Source organism: Opisthocomus hoazin, chromosome Z (genome assembly GCF_030867145.1).
Source record: "Opisthocomus hoazin isolate bOpiHoa1 chromosome Z, bOpiHoa1.hap1, whole genome shotgun sequence".
NCBI lineage: Eukaryota > Metazoa > Chordata > Aves > Opisthocomiformes > Opisthocomidae > Opisthocomus > Opisthocomus hoazin.
Genome location: NC_134454.1, coordinates 77208492 through 77231406, shown reverse-complemented (window position 1 = coordinate 77231406; position 22915 = coordinate 77208492). Strand labels below are relative to the sequence as shown.

Below are 22915 nucleotides of genomic sequence, written 5' to 3'. Positions count from 1 at the left end.
GGCAGAATAGAACCCACTCCAAACCCCGCACAGCCAGTTTTGCAGATGGTGCCTTCTCTCTGATCGGTAAGCTCGGAGGCATTTCTCCCGTGGGCGTCCTGCTAGAGGTAATACAGGTTTCCCGTTCACCGCTGGATGCGTTCCAGCTGAGTCTAAAACTCCCTGAGAGCAGTAGCACAGATGGGTGAGGTCCCACAGTTTTTCAAAACTCTGTTCTCTGTGACTGAGCACTTCACACACAGAAATACAGTCAAAGTGTGTGTATGTAGCTGTATATGCATATTTGAATATACGGATATGTACACTTATTTTTAAACTTCATAGTTACGCAGTCAGCCCTGTTGCCCTTATAGCGTCTCTCCCTCTCCTGAGTTTTATTTGAGAAACTATTTTTTCAGTAACTTACTTGCTAATACTACCTTCCTGTCTGAGGACAGAACACACAGATGGCAGGAATTGCACTTCTTGGTTACATCCTGCGGGCCAGGTAGCTCTGTAGAAAATGTAGAAATTGTAGAAAATCTCTGTAAGTTACTGAGTACTGGGATTCCTTTGAAGAAGGCTGGTGACAAACTGGTATGCAGAATCTGTTTGTGGTGGGAGCACCTGGGAGGGAAAGATCACGTTGGCTTTGATGACCTTTGTGCCGTCGCAGGCAGTGGGCCTGCTGCTGTGTCTGCCCTCTGAATTGCCCTTTGTTTTCCCTGTGGATGGCCGGGGCCAGCTCTGTCGAATAACATTTTTTTTAGGGGCAGACCTGCGGCAATCCTGCACTTTGCCTTCACAGCTGGGTGATGCCACATCTGAGCAGAGGTGCTTCCCGAGCATCGCTGGTCTGGTGGTTATTTATTTCCAGCCTCCTGCATGGACAGTCATGACAGCATGGGTCTTCTGTGCACCTTTTTCATGGCTGATTTCATATGAGTACTGGGGAAGAACAATCCCCTACCAAACTAACAGGCTGCAGTTCGCACACAGCAGAGATAATTTGGTCAGACTGGTCTGCTGCAGCATGCTGGCTCTTTTCACCCATCCCGCGCCCTGTCACAGCAGAGAGTAGTGATGAATGGTGGGAGCGGACTTCGGAGGACTGCAAGTGGGTTGAAATTTGGGAGGAGACATCTGCTGAGATCTGTATTGAGATCACCTGGGTTTTTCTCCTGTGCTGCTGGAGAAAGGAAGTGCAATTCCCTGTAAGCAGATGTTGCCCTCATTATTTGGCATCTGGCTGTCACAGGCTCCCTCTTTTGCCAACCCAGGTGGGTGTGAAGAGATGATGGAGAGTGAAGTGATTCGGGAGATTTCAGCAGCAATTGGGCAAGAACCTCTTGGAGTGCGCCATGTCTCCTTGATGGACAGATCTTTTGCCTCCAGCAACACGTCGTGGCACATAGCCAATACTTCAGCTCAAGGGTGGTTGACCCTCTTCGATGAGTCTGGCTATTTTGGTTTTAAGTCAGTGTTCTCAGGGCAGTTGCAAATTCATTCTCCTCATGTTAGCAGTGATTTCCATAAACCCTCTGTCTTAGAGTTATATGCAGTGGTGAACTGCAGCTGAAGCGAATTAAAATCTGTGATTTAGTAAGTTTCTACTTATTTAAGGAAGCCTGAGATACAATTTTGTAGCTACAGAACAGTCCTACCAGCAGACCCTGCTGCTGGCGAGAAAGCCGTGTGTGCTTTGCTTGACACCTACAAGTGTTGTGTTCCCCAGGCTGTGACGGTGTGTGACAAAATGTCTTCTAGGAGAAATGGCGGCCTCTGTCTCGTTTGGCCTGGTGGTGTGACGCTGCAGCGGTGTGACAGCCACACCGGGCTCCGCAGATGGTCAGTTTTGCCCCTTTGCACAAGCGGTGGAGGTTTGCGCTTTCAGCCCTGCAGAAGCCAGTCCCCAGTCCCGCCGGTGCCTTCAGGAGGGTCTGTTTTGTGATACAACTTGTAGTTCCCGAGGCATTTTATGGCAACGTGTCTGTTGCTGTGCACAAACCTTTGGCTGCCCCTGACAGACTCTTATTTGATGAGTTTAACACAGGTATTTACACAATCATCAGTTTTTCAGTCTGTGATTTTAAAAGCCTGCTTACATGCTGATCTGTCCAGATTCACAGTGTTGGCCCTCCTCATGCATTTTCCAGCAGCCTGAAATGCTCAGACGGTTGGTAATGGGGCCTCCTACCAGCAGCTGGAGATGGGAAACAGGCACGTCTCGGTGACGTCATCCCCCTCCAAGGAGCTCTTGGGAACCAGCACGTCTCGGTGACATCATCCCCTGCAAAGAGCTTGGGGCTGGAGCCCATGTCCCCACGTCCCGCACACCCACCCTCTGCTGTTAGCCCAGCCGGGGGGTGATGCTGCAGCCAGTACCCTGCGCTCGGGGGCTCTCGGGGGGGGCAAACATCGCCCGCATCAGAACCCAGACGTGCTCGTTCGGGAAGGTGTTGCTCTGGTGTGGTCGCTCTTCCCTTGGGGATTAGCCAAAACGATCCCTGGCGCTGTCGGGCCTCAGACCCTCAGCGCTCTCCTTGCATCCCCTGTCCCGAAGCAGCGGCCGTCCCGTGCCCCTCTGTGCGCTCGGAAGGTGCGTCCAAAAAGGTTTGGTTCCCTGTCAGCACTTCGCTGCACACCAGGAGTCATCCCCCGAAGAAGGGCCTGGCGACCAAGCGGGGAGCTGCGCTAGGCTGCGTCTTCCAGACAAAAATAAAAAATGTAGAGGAGGAACAGAGAGCTAAACTTGGCGTTCCTTCCCTTCCGGGCCTGCCTTGCGGCTGGAAAGCAGTGCAGGGAGTGAAGACGCAAAGCACCAAGGTCTGCACTGCCCCACTCCTAGAAATAGCTCCTCTGGGCTCTTGCCGCTCAAACTGTGGCTGCCCAAAAAGCAGCGCTGCGTTCAGCAGCTGGTGGGGCCGCAGCTGGGTGCGAGCACAGCTGGCCAGATGTTGCAGAGCCAGGCACAGAAATGCCCGTGCAGGTGCCGCGGAGCTGGGTGGCTGCCGGAAGGTCGCGGTGGTGGGGCAGCGTGATCCCCTGGTAGCACTGCTCCTGCCAAGCATGTGCGAGGAGTTTGAGAGCGGAACTGCCCTGAAGCCCTGTGCTGCCTGAGCGTGGCGGAGTGGTGTCCACCACGTCTCTGAAATTCCTGCCCTTGCCGCCGTGTGAAGAAACCACGTCACGGTCTGACGACTGGCGAGGAGCAGGCTGGCAGGTCTCCCTCCGCAGGTGCAAGGAGCAGGCTGGCAGGTCTGCCTCCGCAGGTGCTTTGGCTGGCGGGTCGCTGGCGGTGCGTTCCATTTACATGCCTGCGTAATTAAAGCCGTGTGTGATCACCAGTCTGGGTTGTAGCGCGGAAGGGGAGGGCTACGCCGGCCGCCCTCGAGCAGCTCTGTGCAGCCCGCGCCTCTCCGGGAGGCTTTCCGGGAGCCTTGGTCACCTCTGCAGAGAGGTGGCTGGCAGGGGACGCGATCCCCCCGTGCTGCGAGCAGGTAGCAGCCCGGCTGCAACCCGCCTCCTCGAGGACCTGTTCCATGCCCCTCTTAAGTTTGTTAGGGGAGAGCGTCTCCAGCCAGCTGACAGCAGCACTGAAGAGGGACGGAGCTCTCTCTGTGTCGAGGTAAAGAGCTTACTGTAAAACTATGGGGAGAAGAAATGCGTTCTTGGTGACTGATCTGCCTACGCCTACGAAAGTGGCCGGGAATATTCCTGGGTGCTAGAACGAGACCACCCCTATCATTACACTGCTGGGGATGGGCCCTGCCATGGTGCTGGTCCAGGCCAACCGGCAGTTTTGGCAAACAACTGCCCAGCACAGCTCTGGATCAGCCCGTGCCTCTCTGCGGGTGGCTCGGCATCTTCTGAGGTGACATTTGTGCAGTGCAGACACTGGCCCCTCCATGCCCAGGAGCATCTCAAGCAGCATCTGCGCAGGCAGGCATAGGCTGAGAGCCAGCAGCAGGGCCCTCAGCCTGTGCTGCTGGGGCTCGTGGGAACAGCGTTGTGCCTAAATGCTCGCTCCTCTAACGTCTGGGCTGCGCTGAGCTGTGTATGAAATCCTGACGGGAGTCTCTCTGTGGACAGCTGTCTGGTTTTCAAGCAGACAGAAGCACTGCAGTTTTGTGTTGCTGCAAAGCCCCTGAAGTTACTGCCTGACTGGGTGGAGTGGCTTCGCACCTCCCTTAGCCCTGCAAATCCATTGCTGCACTCTGTTGGCATTTATGAGGTAAAATCCACACATATGTACAGACAGACTTGTTATCTAATTCCATAAATACAGGAAATACATTGAGGCCTCCAGCTTTCTACTGGCTTGCTCGTTTTTGGTCAACCCCATGGTCCCATCTGAGCTGAAAGGGTAGGAGGCTGCTATGTTTGCTGTAGAGAGCTTTCCTCATCTCTCCCCACAGCATCAACCCAACAGCCCCTCCATGCTCGCCTGCAAGAGCCAGCCACCAGCAAAGCCAGTCTGACATTGCTGTAGTGCAACCCGGCAGCTCAGCACTAGACAGCCGCTCGCTCACCCGTCCCCTTCCCCCCCCCAGGCAGGTAGGTGGCATCCGCCAAGATCAGAGCTACAAGTCCACTTCAAGACCTGGTGACCGAAGCCTTAGAGCGAAGCACCATGACAGCTGACGGAAGCCCCATTGCTTGTCTCAGATCTCGCCAGGGATGCTCTTCCAGAGCATTTCTCGCTCAAATGACAGCGCCGACATCCCTCGCAAGAGTAATGAGATGAGACAAAGCTGGTGGGATGGCAGAGAGCAGACAAGGTCATCTCATGCCCTCTTCTGGCCGGTGGAAGGTGGGCTCCCAGCTCTGCGCCCTGGCACAGCACCCTAAGCCCTCCAGCTGCCGATGGTGGTGGGAATGCGTGGGCTGCCGAGCACAGCCGGGCACGCCTGCACCAATGTCTTTGGGGAATTTTTTTTGGTAAAGAAGAAAAGATCTTACATTTAGATTTTTCCAGTGCCCTAATACACTGGACTGGAAGTTAGCAGCTACTTTATGGAACCAGAAACTGAACTGGATAGCACAAGAAAGGGTCTCTTTCAACTAAAAAGCCTGAGCTGATCAATAGGAACAACTAAAGCGAGTGATGCGTGATCAGAAAGAGACAGTGCTGGGCTGAACTATAACATATTTTCGCCTGCATGAAAATGTATTTTCTCATTAGCTTTTGTATTTACGGCTTTGCTGATGAGCTGTTTCTGGTGGGGTTCCTTATTCCCTGAGTGTCCCACTGGCAAAGAGCTGCACCTCGGCCTCCCCGAGGCAGATGGAGTCCAGGATGAACCGCACCGGCTCGAGGCAGCTTCTGGTGTGAACCAGGGATTAAAGATCTCTGAGAAGCAGCCACTCCTTGCATGGGGCAGGTGAAAAGCAAAACGCTACACACAGAGAAGTCACTTGTGGGATTTTGTGAGAACAGCTCAAACGGTTTAAAAGCCACCATTGGTGGGAATCTGCACGTGCAAACAGCCCAGCACCAGCATGTCGGTGCTGCCTCTGGAACACCTGCTGCCTTTCGAGCAGCGTCTGGTTTCCTGCTCCTCTTCCAGGTTGTGTCTGCAGCAAAACAGGCTGGAAGCTGCTAAACTTTGAACAAGTGGCTGATGCTGTCATTTCACCCAAAGGAAACGCAGCACCTGAACTCCTGCCTCGGCGTGAGGATCTTACCCAAACCAAACAGCCAAAGTAAAACTGTATGAGAGCACCCTAAGTTACTTCTTACAGGTAAGAAGGGTCCTGGTGACCACGCCAACTGGTTAGACCATGTCAAAGTAACTAAGGCAGACACATCTGCATATAGGCAGATTTAGGCTTGTCTGAGCCAAACACCTTGAAACCTGTGTGTTGAAAATCTGCTTCTGGACCTTCAGTGCAACAAGACTAGCCCTCGGTTTTCAGGTACCCACAGAGCAAGGCCCTTGAGCACAAACAGCCTCGAAGCCCACTGGGGTTAGAAATCCAACGTGAACATCTTCAGTGCAGGTCCAGCCCTGAGAGTTCATTAAAACTACAGCATCTGGTTCATGCACTCAGAGAGAAAGGCTGTGCAAAGAGGACACTGAGGGGTGAGAACAGAGACCAGAGGAGGTGAGCCAGTTTGTACTGCTGAATTTCCTGTTCTCCCGTTGTCCACGAAAACACCCTCGTGCTTGTTGTTGCAGACTGTCCTTCATCCCTGTGTCTGCCCGCCCCGAGGACCCTCTCTCCGTTTCAGATGTGTTCCCGTTGCTGAGTGGCAGCTGGCACAGAGGCGTCTCACGCTGGGCGGCTGCGGGGAGCGGCACCGGGGTGAGCACAGGGCACCCGAACCGCAAGCCATTGCAGGCTGGGGCAGAAACGGGAGATCTTGGGAGGGCAACGATGCTGCAGAAGGCAGGGTGCCACACAGGAGCTCAGAGGAGCACACAAGTACACGCTTCAAGCTGCCCTAGGGACCCTTGAATGCCCAGTGCTTCTTGGGTTGTACCACCAAAGCAGCCCTTTGTTCTGCCCGCGGTGGGCAATTCCAGCCCTGCCACAAAAAACACTCCCAAGGCAACGGAGCCTGCAAAATTCAACCTTCTGTGTTTTTGAGAGATGAAAAACCTCATCTCCCCACGTCCAGAAAGCGCAAAGGTTACTGGTGGCGTACACTGGCCGTGCACGGCTGCTCCTGACTGTCCAGCGAGACCTGATGAGGAGCAGGCCTTGTTCTGGGAGAAATGGGGTCAGTTGGAGCCACGACGGCGCACGGCTCCTGGAGGCTGCCGAGACATGCCTTCCGTGGAGCCTCCGCCCCCACCAAGTGACACCGAGTGCAGACAACTGGCAGAGTCTCGGCACTGCCGAGGAATTCAGCAAACGGCTGGTCCAGCGAAGGGAGAATCAGCTAACGACAAATTCTGGCTTAACAGATTTTGCTGTGGACGCCAGTACTGGCACGAGCTGCTCCGGACCTGTCTGTGAGAGATACTGGCCCAGCGGGGCGCGGAAGCAGAGGCGTATAATGCCATGGGAGCATTTCTGGTTGTCACAGTCAACAATACAGGAGGATGTGAATTGATGCCAAATGTGTTTTTAGAAGAGGATAACAACCCCGTGGGTTCTTCATCAAATAAGTTTATATTTCAAGTGATATTCATAATATGTAAACATATATACATAAAAGTATATATATATTTAATGTATCTATTGCTTATGTATTTAATACCTTTACATTTGTGCTTCAAAATCCTTGGCATACTTACTGGTCAAATACAGGACACATGCCAAGTACAGCTGACTTGGCACATGGAGGTTTGGTGTCAAGCAAGGCATTTCCTAACAAGCAACCAGCCACACATGGGTTCAGATCTTCACTGGTGTAACAGAAGGGGAACTTTTACTGGGTTTGGTTGTTGTGCAGCTTGACAGAAGTACCTCATGTCTGGGAATGGCTAGGAGAACTGCAGTGCATTGACCACACATCAGTCAAGACTTCAAAAAATCCTCCTAAAAACTGATGTATTTTAAAAACAGTATATTTGGACATGGTTATGTTGCAGCTTTCTCTTTCTAGCAGGTGTACACTCCACTTTTTATCTTCCAAAAAGGTAAAACAGATGCCCATGAGGGCTTCAGTGAGAAGGTGGCTGAACTTTACCTTATAAAGGCTGTGGTTGTGGATGGGCCTCAACACGTGAAAGCCAGAGACACAAGAACTTCTCAACATGTTGGAAGGTAAGAGATAATACTTAGCACCAGCACCGTTGGTGTTTTGTTGCATAGAGACTGTCAGGACTAGGAGCCAGTCATTATTTTGGTTTCTAGCATCTTAGCAGACCAATGGGACCCAAGGCCCAAATAGTGTCCCAGACCACTACTGGTAGAGGTTTTCAGGTAGAATAAAAGTGCCTTCCTGAAGGCTCGAGGTCAGTTCTTACTCTGAAAAGCAAAAATCAAAATAACTGGAGGAAAAGTCACTTGTCAGTTTTTTGGCCTCTGGCTCCAGGTTGCCCAAAGCCCCCAGCGCAGTCAATCAGAGCAGCCGTGGAGCACCTACAACTGCATTGAACCTGGGTGCAAAAGGATGGTTCCCATTCCCACCTCTAGGAACTATTTTTAGTTTTTTACACCACCTGTAATTCTGAGTACATATATGTACCATTTTATAAGAAAGCAGCTGGGCAAAATGTGAGCTATGACAAGTCTGCTCCGCCATGCTACTGAAGGAAAAAACGTGAACTCAAGGTTTCTTCTACTGCAGGTCTCCCATTGTCTGCAAGGTGAAAAGACTCGCTAAGCAGAAGAGATAAAATGTACTAAAGGTACTGTCACCTGAGTCCTGGGTCTCATGCAAAGTGTGATAGGAAATCAAACCTAATTCAACAGTGGAGGTTTGCAGAATTTAAGCAACTTACCAGGTCAAAAAGATGCACAGTGGCCTTCGAGTCACTCCTCTCCACCCTTTTTATTTTACCATGTTTGAAGGCAGAGATGTAACAGAAGCTGTCACAGGTGGATCCCAAATCCACTCCTTGCCTTCCTGCAAGGAGTCTGTAGCCCAGACTTCACAGTTTGTCCACCCAGAACCATACCCACAAAGGCACAAGGCGCACAAGCTCCTCCCCACCTCCATGAGTCCAGACCCTGACCTGGTCCGGTGGGGTACAGATCTGCGTCCTGCACAGACCGTGCGTGTCTGTAGTAGCTATGATTTATGAAAGGCAACCGTTACTTTCTGGTATTTGGTGGTGTTCTAACTTCTTAGGGTATTATTTCCACGATTGCTGTTGGTAGGTCATAGAAGTAATCGTTAAAAGTACTATTTTAAGAATACAGTACATCTGTGGGCAATTATATAAAAGTACAAATGCCAACCCACAGTAATGTCCTTGAACACAACAGAAGGAACTTTGATGCTCTAAAATCAATCAATTCAAGAAAGTGATGTGTTCTGTTTCATTTTTATCCTGTCATCTGCAGATTATGTAAATAATTCTTAACATTCAGTAGTCAGGGATAATATTAATAATTCCCAATGAGACCATAATTTTTTTTTTCACTGAAGAAATTGAGACAGTAAGCCAAAAGGAAATTTACCCATACTAAATGCTTCAGTTTGGGGGGGGGGGGAAGGGTAAATTAGAGTAATTTAGAATATTGTCAGGCATCTTTACCACTCCTGTAATTCAAAGATTTGTAATTGTTTTTCAAATGTAAAATTTACTGCAATAAATGGATGATCTGCACGGAAGACAAAAGTGAACTGTTGACACTGTGTACTCTTAAAGTATACTCTAGTTGACATAAGCAAGAGGTGAAAAATGATCAACAAAAGCAATTTAAACTTAAAATAAATCGAAAGGACTTGGACTCTGTTGAACTGCAGAGCAATCAACTCTGTAACACACAAACACACCATTTTCCACTGTGCAAAGCAGGACCTCACCTCCTGACAAACAACAAAACTTGGCCACAGCCTGAAGCTGCAGAAACTACCCGCCAATCGCCGACCCTCGGGTCGCACCCCACGCCAGCCAGGCAGGAAGATGTCAGTGATCTGCAGCCACTGCGCCTGGTTCAAGGTCCAGCTGGCTCAGTGGGCCTCCCGTTTCCAGCAGGTTGTTTGCAGCAGAGAGGTGTGAAAGGAGAAGTGCAGCTTTTGACCTAAACGTAGCCCACTCCACTGCTTTGCAAAGCTGGCCATGGCAGAACGCTCTGCAGAAACCCCACTCCCTTTTCAGTAAGGGGCTAGGCCCATTTTTAGCAGTGATACACGTACGCCACTCCACGGGACACAGGCAGACGTTCCTTTGCCTCAGGTAACCGAACTTCACAAATAATTTCAAACACGAAATGCTTCTCTCTTCTTATGATTCTTCACAGCATTAGTAGAGTAGCAGAGCAGGAATGGGGACATGTGTGTTTAGCAACATTTCAGCAGCAGCATTCTTGCAGATGTGTAACAAATCACTACATACAAAACAGTAACACTGCCAGAACAGTTATGGGTAACAAATAAGTAAATCCTGGCTTCTATCTTAATTTACCAATTCAACACCAATACTGCAGACAAAAGGGTAAATCGATATCAGATAAAATTCCAAGGAATTGAGTTACATTAAGAATTAATCAAGATGACGAGGAACCCAGTGGCTTCACCAGCAAAACATGTCAGCCTTTGCCAGAAGGAAACCACCTGCTGCTATTGAGAAATCAGTTTGAAAACGTCAGCCACTTTCAAGACAAATTTGGTTTTATTTTTAAGTCACTGGAAGTTAACTGGCTAACACACAGCTAGTATTCAGATTTTCCTTTGCATAATTGCTTAAAATGAGCCAAAGACAAAAAACAAAACACAATCAAAAATTATTGGAGAACACCATTAAGAGGCAGCAACATACTACACGAACACTGCTAACATCTGTGCTGGAATCAGTGGCTACAGCAGATCAACCCCCCGTTTTGGGTTCTCAGCTTCAGTTTTTTGAGTCCAGGCTAAGAAATGTTTGCAAGGGAACTGAAAGGAAGTCTTCTTATTTCTAAATCCAAGGTTAAAAAAAAATTACAATACCAACTCTATCAATCTTTACAGCTTTCCCTCAGTTTTATAAAAAAAATATAGTATTTCACACATCCATAAATATACTGCAGACGCTAAAACATACCCCTACAGTTCTGCTTCAGTAACATCCTCATCAGGGCAACAATAGTATTCCACAAAACAGATCTGTCCATCTTCATTCCTAATCATATACTGCAGTGAAAGAAATCCCTGAGCATCTGTTCGAACGGACACTTTACAAGATAAAGCCAATGCCTTTGTAGATGGTTTAAGCAAAGAAATCTTGTACCTGCAGGGGAAAAAAGAAAGTCATCTGAAAAAGATGCATTATGCAGAGAGAAGCTGAAACACTACTCCCAATTAAAGTAACACAATAATTAAAAAACAATTAGCAACCTGCTAATTTATCTTTTCCAGGTAACAACATTGGACAGACATTGTTATTGCTTAGCTTTTGACCACAGACATAGGTTTTTATCAGACAGGAAGTATTTTTTGTCTTCCTGTACTAGTGAAATAAATGTTGCAGTAATACAAAACCATTTTTTTTTTTTGAGTTTCTAGCAAGAACACATATCTGCCACAGAGGGCACTGATCACAGACTCACTAACCTGTTTGTCTGAGTCTGGTTACAGCGGAATGCTTCCATCAAATCAGAGTCCCTAGGGTAGTCCAGATGTGCACTTCCTGCATTTCCAAACGTGGATAACCTGGAAAACAAATGGCACCCACTCAAAACACCTGATCACTGCTCCCTTAAAACTCGTCAGAATCAGTCATCTTGTGTATCTCCACGGCTGTTTCACAAAACACTACTGTTTGTTTTGCTTTATTTAATTAAAAACGCTAAACTGTCTGCATCAGTGTCACATTTACCAGGTTGTCAATACATTCATCACTATGTTAAATAGATTACATACTATGTTTTGCTATACTCATTCCAATTGTTCTTGAAATAAAGCAATATTCTACAATAGCTCCCCCCTCCTTCATCCTGAAAACTTCAGTCCTTTCCAGTGGACGCCAAGCATGAACATTTGTGTTGAAAGCATAGTTTCCAGTACCTGAAGTAGGGTTTATCTGGAGACATGGTAATCTGCAGAACTTCACTGGTCATATCCAGTTCAGCAAACGCTTCTCGTAGCCCCTCTGACTGCAGGATAATTTTATTAACAACCTTTGTACTGCAGAAATCAAAGTCTAACAACTCCTCAGGTTCCTGAGTGTTAATTTTGCACACAGTCACTACTCCTCCTTCTTCCAAGAACAGCATCAAGGGGTAACCATAACCACGATAACACATCCTAAGAGCCGTTGATGTTCCTGAAAAAGAGAATGAAATACGTATTTTTCAGAGAGCTAGCTACCACATCTGATCACTTTAGAAAATTCACGTTTTACTGGCATATGGGGCACAGATCAATTTGATCTAGCATGTTTGGTCCAGCCTGCAATACACTGATGTAGCATGCTTTGTGGAGCCTCTGAGACACCCTATGAAGTGCTAGTGCCTATGCAGCAAAATGAAATGATTTGTATGTAGACACCAACTCAAATTCAACTTCTGTCATGTACCAAACAGGAAACACTAGCTGTGACAATGAAGCTGGATATGCTGCAAGTAGTTTAGCGGAACCAGAAAATCCTCTACCGTCTTGAGGCTCTCTCTGGCTCACACCATCTTTCTTTACTACCCCTGTTACTTGTGTAACTCAAACTGAATTTCATGTAGCTTAGCCTGCGTTACGGTCACATCCTCCTTTTGCTAGGTGATCATAACCTGAACGTTCGGTTTCACAAAATCAGAGTGCCGTTTAGTGCAGTTGATTTAGGTGTTTAGGTCAGAGTCACAACAGAAACAAATGGAATATGGAGTTCAACACATAGCTGCAGTGGCAGAACTGCCCAGAAAAACTGACGTTTTCACTCTTACCCCCCGTGAGTACACAGTACATCCTGTAGCACTCAAACAGTCATGCTAACTTGTAGTTCTCTTTGCTTGTGAAATGTTTTTTGAACAACCATCAAGTAAAAAAATAAATAACTGTACAGGAAATAAAACTTGCTAAGACAGTTTTTTTTTTTTAAACAAATGGGTTCATGTAATTCAGTATTTGTACACATAATTGTGAAGGCAGCTTCCCACGCACCTCTGTCACTGGAAATACTGCAAACAGGACCAACAATACAGCCTATTTGATTTTTGCGATTCACACACTTGATAAACAAGACCTAAAGTGCTCTTACAGCACCTGAAGTGCTACCCAATCCAGCCGCAGGTGGTCTTGTGAGACCTTAGGTAAATACCATTCCTCAGTACCTTATCTGCAAGCTGGAGATAATATTCACAAAACAGACGCAAGCATAGCTTGAAGAATGGAAGGAACCTAAGCTGCCACATAACAGCTTCTGCACTGGGAGCAGAAGCAGTGAACCGATGGTGCTACCTGGTACCCCTGCGGACTTCTTCAAGCCCAGTAAATCCGTACCAGAACATTTCCCAATTCATGCATATGCTCGTTAATGTTTCTGAGGCAGCTGGATGTTCCAGGGTTGCACAAGCCACAAAAATATTGGAAAAGAGAGCACATTTATTATTGAGTTCATACAAAATTTTTTGTTAGCAAGACAAATTCCAAGCTATGCCTATACTGTCTCTGAGTGTGCTGATTTCTGCCACAGCTCACTGCAGTAAGTCAGCCTGAGTCCCTTGTAAGACCACTGTGGATCCCCTGCAGCCTTAAGATGTACCAACAGCTTTCATGCTTTTTCAGCTCAAAGTGACAGCTCTGGTAAGAGGCTGGTGCAGCCTGCCGAAGCAGTAGTCTTATAGCCTGATGTTGAGGCTACGTGCAGCCTGACCTGCTGGCCACCTAAAACCATGAGGCGGTGTGAAACACCATCCCTAGCAGAGGGAACCTTGGCATTCTCTGCATCCATCCTGACTACCCTGAATGGGCTCCAGAGGAACTATTCTGCCAGCTGTGCCCAGGTCTTCCCCTTAAGCAAGGGGCACCTGGGAACAAATTAGCGTTTGTGTGATGTGGACAATTCGGGCCCTGGACTGAAAACAGATCAACGTCAAAGGCAGTCACGACATATGTCAGTCCTAGGGTACAGCACTGGTCTCAGAGTCCGAACTCCAGCTTAAACATCACACAACTTTCCAGAAATTCCTGAATAAATTACTTGAAATGTTTTCTTATCAAGATTTCAGAAACTACTTGAGATCTTCAGCCCAAAAACAGAGCAAGGGTACAAGCTGGGGCTGTTCATTGGACCTCATGCCACAAAAGGGTTCTCTCCCAAAACAAGTGGTTCTTCTGTGCCTTACACAGATCCAGGAAACATCACCTTCACAGGAAAAGTCCACTGTCTCTCAGCTACCTCAAGACTGTCACAGAGACACATGCCTTTATTCCACCTTCCAAACTGAATTGGCCTCTTTTAGCCTCTCCTGCTGCAGCGGTCCCTGACACACTGGCTAGGCTCACATCCACCAGCTCCTTTCTTCTCTCCGTTGACTTTTATCACAGCACACATTCGTATCAGCTTAAGTAAACAGGGAGGATCCTGCTTAACAGCGATAGCTGCCATGCTCAGAAGGACTTCAGGTGAGGACGACAGAAGTTTTGCGAAGACTGGACACCTCCCTATAGCTATGTACAGGTTTGTGATTGTGATTACATGATACACATACACTGTCAAGGTAAATACGCACCATACCTGGCAAAGAATTGGCACCAAAAATGGTCAAGCAGTCAAGAAGAACTGACAAATTGATCCGGAATGTCACCGATTCCTCCTGAACAGCAAATTCTTGAAAAATTTCTGCCTGTACGAGATGAACAGAGGCAAGTTTCGGCAATTATTTTAGTTTACACTTGTTTCCTTAAATTCAGCACTTTCACTTTCATAAATCAGTGCAATACAACATGGTTTCTAAATGTAACGCAATATTGATGCAGGAAAAATGGGTCTTCATCCTCAAAACCAGTAAAATAAATCAGGTCACAGTTGAAACAAAGTAGCATGGCACAGGCATGAAAACCTAAACACTTGTCTTTTAAAAGTTAAAAACAAGCTACAAGTGTTCAAGCCTAAAGCTGCCTACTTACAGAGCTGGAAACATTGAGGGAACTTTACAATGTAAGTGTCATCCTCCTCCAAAAACAACACTTACTTACTTATCTTCACTCAGAACATGAAAAAAACATCTCATATAACAAAAATATGTAAGAACAAATCAGAATAGTGACTTTACCACACTGAAACATGTGCTGAAACACGCCTTTGACTAGTCTGATGGGGGTAAACTACTCCAGGATACCCCAATTGCCACTGGGCACTAGCGACTTTGTGGTAACTGCAGAAACAGAATGCCTCCAAAACAAAGCAGGAGGATGTGAGCCTTCTTTGAAAACTTTGAAAACAGCTACATACTTTTATTGGCAGCCCAGTGGGCAAACCCCACCCTGGGGTGCATCAGGCACAGCATCACCAGCCGGGCAAAAGAGGGGATCACCCCGCTGCAGTCAGCGTTGGTGCAGCCTCACCTCGAGTGCTGTGGGCAGTTCTGGCCCCATCGTTTAAGAAGGATGAGAAGGTCCTGGAGTGTGTCCAGAGGAGGGCAACAAGGCTGGTGAGAGGGCTGGAAGGAATGTCCTGTGAGGGGTGGCTGAGGACTCTGGGCTTGTCTGGTTTGGAGAGAAGGGGGCTGAGGGGCGACCTCATTGCTCTCTGCAGCTTCCTGAGGAGTGGACGTGGGGAGGGAGGTGCCGAGCTCTTCTCCCTGGGACCCAGTGACAGGACACATGGGAATGGTTCAAAGCTGCACCAGGGCAGGTTCAGACTGGAAATTGGGAAGCATTTCTTTACCGAGAGGGTGGTCGAACACTGGAAGAGGCTTCCCAGAGAGGTGGTCGACGCCCCAAGCCCCCAGGCGTTTCAGAGGCATTTGGACAATGCCCTTCACAACATCCTTGAACTTCTGGTCAGCCCTGAAGTGGTCAGGCAGTTGGACTAGATGATCATCGCAGATGCCTTCCAACGGAACAATTCTACTCCATATTTTACAGCTCAACACTCTCCAAGATACCTCCCTTCACTTCTTCTCTGCTCCTGCCCACATGTGTCCACTGCTTAACTTCCACTAGCACACGCTGGCCACTTCATGAGCCAGCTTAACTCACTCAAATAGCAGAAAGCTAAATAAACAAATACAGCACTAGTGTAAAGAAGGACTGTGCAGGAGAAAGGAGAGTGAGATGCAGGAACAGGGAGACTTCAGGCTTCTCCCCTTTCACACACAGCTCAAACTCCAGTTTCACAGATACCAGACACAGACTCTAAAGGACAGAAGAAAGGTAAAGTTGGATTTGAGTTACTACCATAACACATTCCTTGCCCCTTCCATTTCTATCCTCAGTATCACACATGCTTTCAAACACAGGAAACCGCATGGAGCCTGTTCTTATAGGCAAAGCACTTACAAGTTGGATGTGCATTAAATACACACACACAAACAAACAAAAACCACTCAGAAAATACACCATTGTTTAGAATAGAAAAATAAAAACAGCGCACTTTAAAATACCAATTAAAAATATTAAAATGAAGCAAAGCCAGCAGACACAGCTACAAAAGAGGTAGCAGAAAAGAGAGCAAGGCTGCTTTTGATCTTATATTAGATGCAAGTTAAGAAGAAATAATTTAAATTGTTATTTAAAGCTGTCTATGTGAATGGTTCAATGTAGGTGAGATCCCCACCCTTTCTGGACAAAGCTCAGCACAGGCAGAATTAGAGCACGAAAGGGGCAGACCACTGCTCCAATCAAGTGATGAAGAACACACTCCTGCCTTGTGGTTGGAACCTCTCAGCTTAGCCCAGCTGATAGGCTGGAGATGAGTGTCTGTGAGCCTGTAATCTCTTTCAGAGTTGACTTAAATTCACCTTTTTGGCTGTGGGATGAAACATAATAAAAACGCTTAAAAGATAGCTGGATACTTCCTGAACTCACTCATGCATCTAAGAACGGTTTGGCTGGAAGGACCAGCGGGCTTAGCAGGTGTCCACACACTAAATAAGGCTGCAAGCTCATCACACAACCAGGCATGCACGAACAAACCAGGCACTGAGCTTGCCCTTTCAATAGCATGGACATCTCATAAATGACCACAGCCTCATCACAGCACTTCTTTCACCTTGGCTGCCACACCTATGCCGTGACTTCTCAGCACAGGACAGACACGGACCTGTTGGAGCGGGGCCAGAGGAGGCCACAAAGATGATCCGAGGGCTGGAACTCCTCTGTGAGGACAGGCTGAGAGAGCTGGGGCTGTTCAGCCTGGAGAAGAGAAGGCTACGGGGAGACCTGATTGCGGCCTTCCAGTACTTACAGGGGGCCTGCAAGAAAGCTGGAGTGGGGCTTTGTACAAGGGCTAGGACAAGGGGTGATGGCTTCAAGCTGAAAGAGGGTAGATTTAGATTAGATATAAGAAAGAAATTCTTCACTCTGAGGGTGGTGAGGCCCTGGCCCAGGCTGCCCAGAGAAGCTGTGGCTGCCCCCTCCCTGGCAGTGTTCAAGGCCAGGTTGGATGGGGCTCTGAGCAACCTGGTCTGGTGGCAGGGGTCCCTGCCCATGGCAGGGGGGTTGGAACGAGGTGATCTGTAAGGTCCCTTCCAAGCCAAACCGCCCTGTGATTCTGTGATTTCACCACGGTCTCCCCTTCTCCGCGGGCACACCCGCCGTGCGCCTCCTCTACCACGCACCCGGGGCCTTCCCGCGGCCCCCAGCAGCGGCACCAGCCCCTTCCCAGCGCCAAGGCCGGGGAGGCGCCGCCTCGCCAGCCGCGGCCGGGCCCGGGGCCGCGCTTCACCTGGATGAAGGCGTTGGCCTGGATGCACTTGGCGTCCTCCACCGTGACCCGGAGGCCGTTGGCCGTGGCGAAGCAGGTGGCGTGGTCCTGGAAGTGGACGGCCCTGAGGAGGCTGGAGAGGTGGCGGGCGTTGTCCAGGCTGGCGGCCAGCAGGCACGGCTCGCCGCTGGCGGACGGCTGCGTGGAGAGCGGCATCGCGCCGACCCCGCCGCGAGCCCCGCGCTTCCGGGGGGAAGCCGGAAGTACCGGCGGGCGGGCGGAAGCGAGAGCGGCCGCGGGCACGGCGTGGTGCGGGCAAGATGGCGGTGGCCAAGAGGAAGCGCGGCGCCCCCGCTGAGCGGCCGAAGAAGAGAGCGAAGCGGGCCCCCAGCGCGCCCGAGCCGGATGCCAAGCCGGGCCCGGAGGAGTACAGCATCCCGCCGCCGGTCTCCCAGGTACCTCCCGGCCCCGGGCCGCTCCGGGCCGCGTGTCCGCCTCTCCGCCGCCTGCCCCGGGCCGGCCTTTACCCGCCTGAGGGACCGCCGCCTCCGTGCCCGGGCCGTCCCGTCCCCGCGGGGAGGGCTGCCCTCCCTCTCGGCGGAGGCTGCTGCTGCTGCGGAGGGTCGGCGCGGCAGCGGGGCAGCGGACCGGCCCGGCTGCCGCGGGCTGCGGGGCCCGGGGCTGGCTGCGGGGCCTAGGGTGCCGGAAGAACCCGCAGGTCGAGCGGGGGTCGAGAGCCGTAGTCGTAATTCTTTTATAATCCCGGCAGGAATGAAAGTAACGTGTTCTGGTGTGTTATTGCTGTGAAAATGCGTGGAGAGCGTTATTCTGGCCAATGTGAATGCGTTACCTTAATCTCAGACATATTCTGGGGAGCTGCATAGTTCTGTTGTATACGAAGGACCTGTGGAAATTATGTCTGGTTTAGGAATCATCCTGAGAAAGCTTCGGTAATTGCCTTGCAGTTTGCTTAGAAGGAAAATAAAAAGTAGCACGGTGAAGTCTTGAGATTTCGTCACGCGCTTGTCTGTAGGGAAAGCTGAATCTTGCTCCGAGACTGTAGCTGAGTTCATTCTGCAGGGAAGGAGGGGTGCCCGTGGCGAGCAAGTGCTGCCTGTGGCTTTCTGAACACTTAGGTGTTTCGTACGAGCAGAAGGCTTTGCGTAGGAACATCCTGAAGCAGGATGGATGGCAGTTCTTCACCTAAAAACTTATGCCCCTGCATCCTGCAGGATAGTCAGCACTCCTGCTGGGAGTGATTCTGTGCGGGTGGGGAGATGATGAGCAAGTGTTCATACTGTGCTTTTCTGTAATTGCAGTTCAAACGTTTACTGTTGCTGTGTTGTAGTACCTGTAAGGCTGGAAACTTCCTTTTCCGGCGTAACTTTTGTGTCTTTTTCCTAGGGTAAATGGAGAAACAAGGAACGAGTGCTTATTTTCTCTTCTCGTGGAATTAATTTCAGAACAAGACACCTAATGCAAGACTTAAGAACGTTGATGCCTCACTCTAAAGCGGGTAGGGTTAGGCACCATCCCCGACTTATGTTTACAGAATAGTTTTAAACCAAGAACTGCTAACAACCTGTTATTTTAAAAAATGTGCTACATAACTGTTTTGATGAAATTTTTATCTTAAGGAAAAAAACACCAAATCCCTGTTGTGCCACCAAACACAGTGACGGTCGTTGCATCTTAATATTCTCTGGGACATCACTCCTATGGTGTCATCAGTCCCGCAAGCTCCTAGATACTTTTGTTGCTGTGTTTATTTGTTGCGTAACATGGCTGAAGCAACTTGATGGTTATTCTTGATCTTTCATTTATACCCAGTAAACATTTTTGCAAAAGGACTGACTATTCAAAGAATTTCTTGTGTTAAATTGGTTTTCCAGCCTTCTAAATATTATTCTTGTCTTCCAGATACTAAAATGGACCGTAAAGACCAGTTGTTTGTGATTAATGAGGTAATCCAGGATTTAACTTGTGCCTCTCGTTTATTTTCTCTGGAAATTCAATTTGCAAGAGGAAAGGATAAGCAAGTTCAAAGGATCTCATACAAGTTGTAGGGTAACTGCATAGATGAAAATTACTGGCATTCAAAAAGTGCTCGTGTTAAAACAGGAAGATGACTTTTGATTAATAAAACCAAAATGAATCCTTTAATTAAACATAGACTATCGTCAGAACAAGGAAAACAGAATATGCCTTTCTGTGTAGGTGAAACGTGTATTACAGTTTGTATTTGAAGAAAGCAGGGAACAAATATGCAGCCAGGCCAAACAGCGTAGTAGGACGTGGGTAGTTCTGAATCTGGAATTTCATGTCACAGCTCCTGGTCTGGTGTTTATATCCTGGAGAGCTTACCACGTTGCTTGTAGCTTTAGTGAAGGTATACTCATGATAATAAATACATGAGATTTTTCAACAAAACAGGTGCTTAAGTTTGGGGATCAGTAGGTGTAATTTATGAAGATGAGACCTTTGCTTTTGAACTTACATTTCGGAGGGGAAAGATATTAGAGATCAGTGTGGGAAGTTTTTGAAAATTTGTAAACAGCTAATTTGACGTGTCTTGTGTAGGTGTGTGAAATGAAAAACTGCAATAAGTGCATCTTTTTTGAAGCCAAAAAGAAACAGGATCTTTATATGTGGTAAGGAAATGTTATGTTTTCTTACATTTCCATATATAGCTGGGGATGCTTCTGTTCTGTCTGAAGTTTCTTACTGTAATTGAAGATTCATGAAATAGTGTTGCTTAGTTAAGTCTGTACTAATCCTGCACTTCTGTGGGTAGTGCAGGTTTACAATGTGTGGTCAGCTTTTGTAGACTGTTTACAGAAGCATTTTACAAAATTGTTTAGAAAGCAAGTATTTATGTTAAAGGAACTCAATAATGCTGTAAAAGCAACTGAAATTATGTCAATACAGAAGTATCTGATTGGACCTTGCTATAGAAATCCAACACACCTTCTGGCTGCTGTTAACATTTTTATTTTCTCTCTTCCCCACTACCTGTCCTCTGCAGGCTTTCAAATACACCCCAGGGACCATCAGCTAAATTCTTAGTGCAGAACAGTAAGTTGGTTGACATTATTGTATTTGGACTCTTGCTTTCTTGTCTGTGCAGTTTTCTGTAAGTACTAAAATGATCTTTTTGAAAAAACCCACTGTAGTTCACACACTGGCTGAATTGAAGATGACAGGAAACTGCCTAAGGGGCAGCCGGCCCCTTTTGTCTTTTGATCCAGTAAGTATATGTTTTAATTCATCAAGTATGCTTTTGTTTTCTTTACATAACTATTGCATTTAGCTTTGTACGTAAAATTACATTTTTCTTTTGTAGACATTCGACAAGGAGCCACACTATGCACTGCTGAAAGAATTGTTTATTCAGGTCAGTGTGTAGTTCTGCTGTGCATTGTTTCTTCCTCGCTGGAATTGTTTTATGGCAATGTAATTAAAAATCTCAGGGCTTTTTTAAGTGGTAGCTTTATACTGCTGAACTTCTGATGTGCTTCAGATCACTGGGACACTTATTCTGAAGTTTTGCGTTTTGAAATGTAACTTGGGATCGGGATCTTAGTAAATGAAAATGAATTAAAAATAAGCCATTTATGTTTGGCCTCTTACAGTTAAGTTATTTAGAAATACTGCCTTTTCTTGCAGATATTTAGTACACCACAGTATCACCCCAAAAGCCAGCCTTTTGTAGACCATGTTTTCACCTTCACTGTTACAGACGAGAGGATCTGGTTTCGGAATTACCAGGTTAGTGGTCTCTTTTAGCTTTTTAAGTGGTGCTCGGTGGAGTAATTTCACGTCAAATCCATTAACATGAGAAGAATCATTACTACCAGGATATGCTGACATCTAGTGCTTGCACAAAGTAACTTCAGTGTCCTAAAATGACTTGCCTTCTCTCTTGATTCTGGAGAGAGCTGCTCTGTGTACTTCAACTTGTTTTCTGTTAGTTGCAATTCTGTGATGGTTGCCTTGGTAACAGGAACTGGTAGCTAAAGGCTCAGCTTCGCCTGTCTTTTAACCTTACTTGGTGCCTTGGTCCACAGTGTGCTGGATCTTGCTTTCTGCAGGAGGAATTCACAAATGCCTAGTACTCGCTGTTTGCCTGAACCCAAAAGAACTGCTTTATGTACAGAATGGTGTACAAGTCCAGCTTATCAGCTCCAGTGGCATCCTATCTTGAATTTAAATTCAGTTGTGTATCACTGTGTGCAGGCTGCCCAGGAGGTCATACACTTTGATTCGGTCCATGAGGGAGTATTCTTTCTGTTGCAGATAATAGAAGAAGATGCATCTCTAGTAGAAATCGGGCCTCGTTTTGTCCTGAACCTCATAAAAATCTTCCAAGGTAGCTTTGGAGGACCAACTCTGTATGAAAATCCCCATTACCAGTCTCCAAATATGGTAAGCAGCTTTGTCTTTGTCTCTGCTTCCATTTAGCGACTATTTTGTAGAATGGCTTTGCAAGCTCGCTGTGCAGCAGAACCACATATCCCTTTGCTTGGAAAACCTTTGTAGAAAAGAGTGCCCTAACTGATCACAATTTGAGAACAGAGTAATTGTGTAAAAACTGAATGAATGCAAAATTCGTGTCACTGAAAAGATGGCATTGCACTGAGGGTTTTCACAGTTAAGCAGAGAATTTACCACCTGTTTCTTTAACTCCTAATTTCCTCCATCTTGCTTATTTGACATCTGATTTAGTTCAAATTCTTATTTTTATAGCATCGGCGGCTGATAAGATTGTCGGTGGCAGCTAAGTTTAGAGAGAAACAGCAAGTGAAGGAAGTACAAAAGATTAAGAAAAAAGGGAGTAAGGTGCTTATTGAAGAAGATCCCACTGAAGTGGTCTTTGAAACTCCAGCTGAAGAAAAGCCAGTGGAAATACAGCTTGTGAAACCAGAGTCCAAGCCAATTGTTAAAGACAAGAAGAAGCTACGCAAATTTCAGAGGAAGAAGCAAAAAAAGTTTTTCAGAACTGAAAAATCAGCATAAATGTTACAAGTGAAGAAACAAAGCAGGCTCCAAAGTCATCTGTTAGTCTGGTATAGGAATACCTAGCTATATTTCGTAGCTGTATTGACTTAATACTGTAAATACTTGTTTTTACAGGCAAAACTAACTGGACTTCAGTTTTAAGTAAACAAAGTATCAATTTCTTCATTATGACTGAGTTTGCATTCTTTTATTGTCTTCCTCTCTGAGGTGACTCTGGGTTTTAAAAAAACGTGGCAGCGGGGATGGGGGAATAAGACACTCTTTCTGCAGTATTTCTGCTTTTGAGAATTGGCCTTTTATACTTGAATACCTCTGAGAAACAACTCACTGTAACGTATACAAGGAATAAAAATAACTGGGTAGTCATTCGTGCTCATCATTAACCAGCATTCAAAAGTCAGCTTTCCTAGTCTGACAGCAGTAGAAAATCCTTTTAAAAGTTTTAACTTTATAAGAATTCTCTCTCGGGGAGCAGTGTTAATTTTTTTTGTCCTCATAATCCCTAGGGAACG

The 22915-nt window shown here is 47.3% G+C and overlaps 2 protein-coding genes across 4 annotated transcripts; one reads left to right on the top strand and one right to left on the bottom strand.

The window, feature by feature from the left end:
* Positions 1 to 9394: 9394 nt before the first annotated feature.
* On the bottom strand, positions 9395 to 17672 carry RAD1 (RAD1 checkpoint DNA exonuclease). Of its 3 annotated transcripts, none has more exons than XM_075411020.1 (6): positions 16782 to 17092; positions 15083 to 15874; positions 14253 to 14361; positions 11591 to 11849; positions 11138 to 11236; positions 9395 to 10814 (listed from the first exon to the last, which is right to left on the bottom strand). In XM_075411020.1, the coding sequence occupies exons 2-6, from the start codon at positions 15110 to 15112 to the stop codon at positions 10631 to 10633; spliced, it is 681 nt and encodes a 226-aa protein (XP_075267135.1). In that variant the 5' UTR covers positions 15113 to 15874; positions 16782 to 17092; the 3' UTR covers positions 9395 to 10630. The 3 variants fall into 3 exon arrangements, with proteins under 3 accessions (XP_075267135.1, XP_075267134.1, XP_075267133.1); XM_075411019.1 differs by lacking the exon at positions 16782 to 17092 and having other exon boundaries at positions 15083 to 15318; positions 15405 to 16518; XM_075411018.1 differs by lacking the exons at positions 15083 to 15874; positions 16782 to 17092 and adding an exon at positions 17406 to 17672 and having other exon boundaries at positions 9396 to 10814.
* On the top strand, positions 17642 to 22710 carry BRIX1 (biogenesis of ribosomes BRX1). The gene is made up of 10 exons (XM_075411021.1): positions 17642 to 17839; positions 18789 to 18900; positions 19305 to 19348; positions 19965 to 20035; positions 20410 to 20459; positions 20558 to 20631; positions 20728 to 20778; positions 21051 to 21152; positions 21681 to 21809; positions 22131 to 22710. The coding sequence occupies exons 1-10, from the start codon at positions 17705 to 17707 to the stop codon at positions 22398 to 22400; spliced, it is 1038 nt and encodes a 345-aa protein (XP_075267136.1). The 5' UTR covers positions 17642 to 17704; the 3' UTR covers positions 22401 to 22710.
* Positions 22711 to 22915: the final 205 nt, after the last annotated feature.

Bases quoted from the DNA above. Each gene is read 5' to 3' on its own strand.
- RAD1 (XM_075411018.1), bottom strand. From the start codon at position 17,600: ATGCCGCTCTCCACGCAGCCGTCCGCCAGCGGCGAGCCGTGCCTGCTG. The intron at 11,850-14,252 runs GTATGGTGCGTA...TCTCTTTTTCAG, and splicing joins TGGTGCCAATTCTTTGCCAG to GAACATCAACGGCTCTTAGG. The intron at 11,237-11,590 runs GTACTGGAAACT...TTTGTTTTCCAG, and splicing joins CCAGATAAACCCTACTTCAG to GTTATCCACGTTTGGAAATG.
- BRIX1 (XM_075411021.1), top strand. From the start codon at position 17,705: ATGGCGGTGGCCAAGAGGAAGCGCGGCGCCCCCGCTGAGCGGCCGAAG. The intron at 18,901-19,304 runs GTAGGGTTAGGC...CTTGTCTTCCAG, and splicing joins GATGCCTCACTCTAAAGCGG to ATACTAAAATGGACCGTAAA. The intron at 20,036-20,409 runs GTAAGGAAATGT...TGTCCTCTGCAG, and splicing joins AAACAGGATCTTTATATGTG to GCTTTCAAATACACCCCAGG.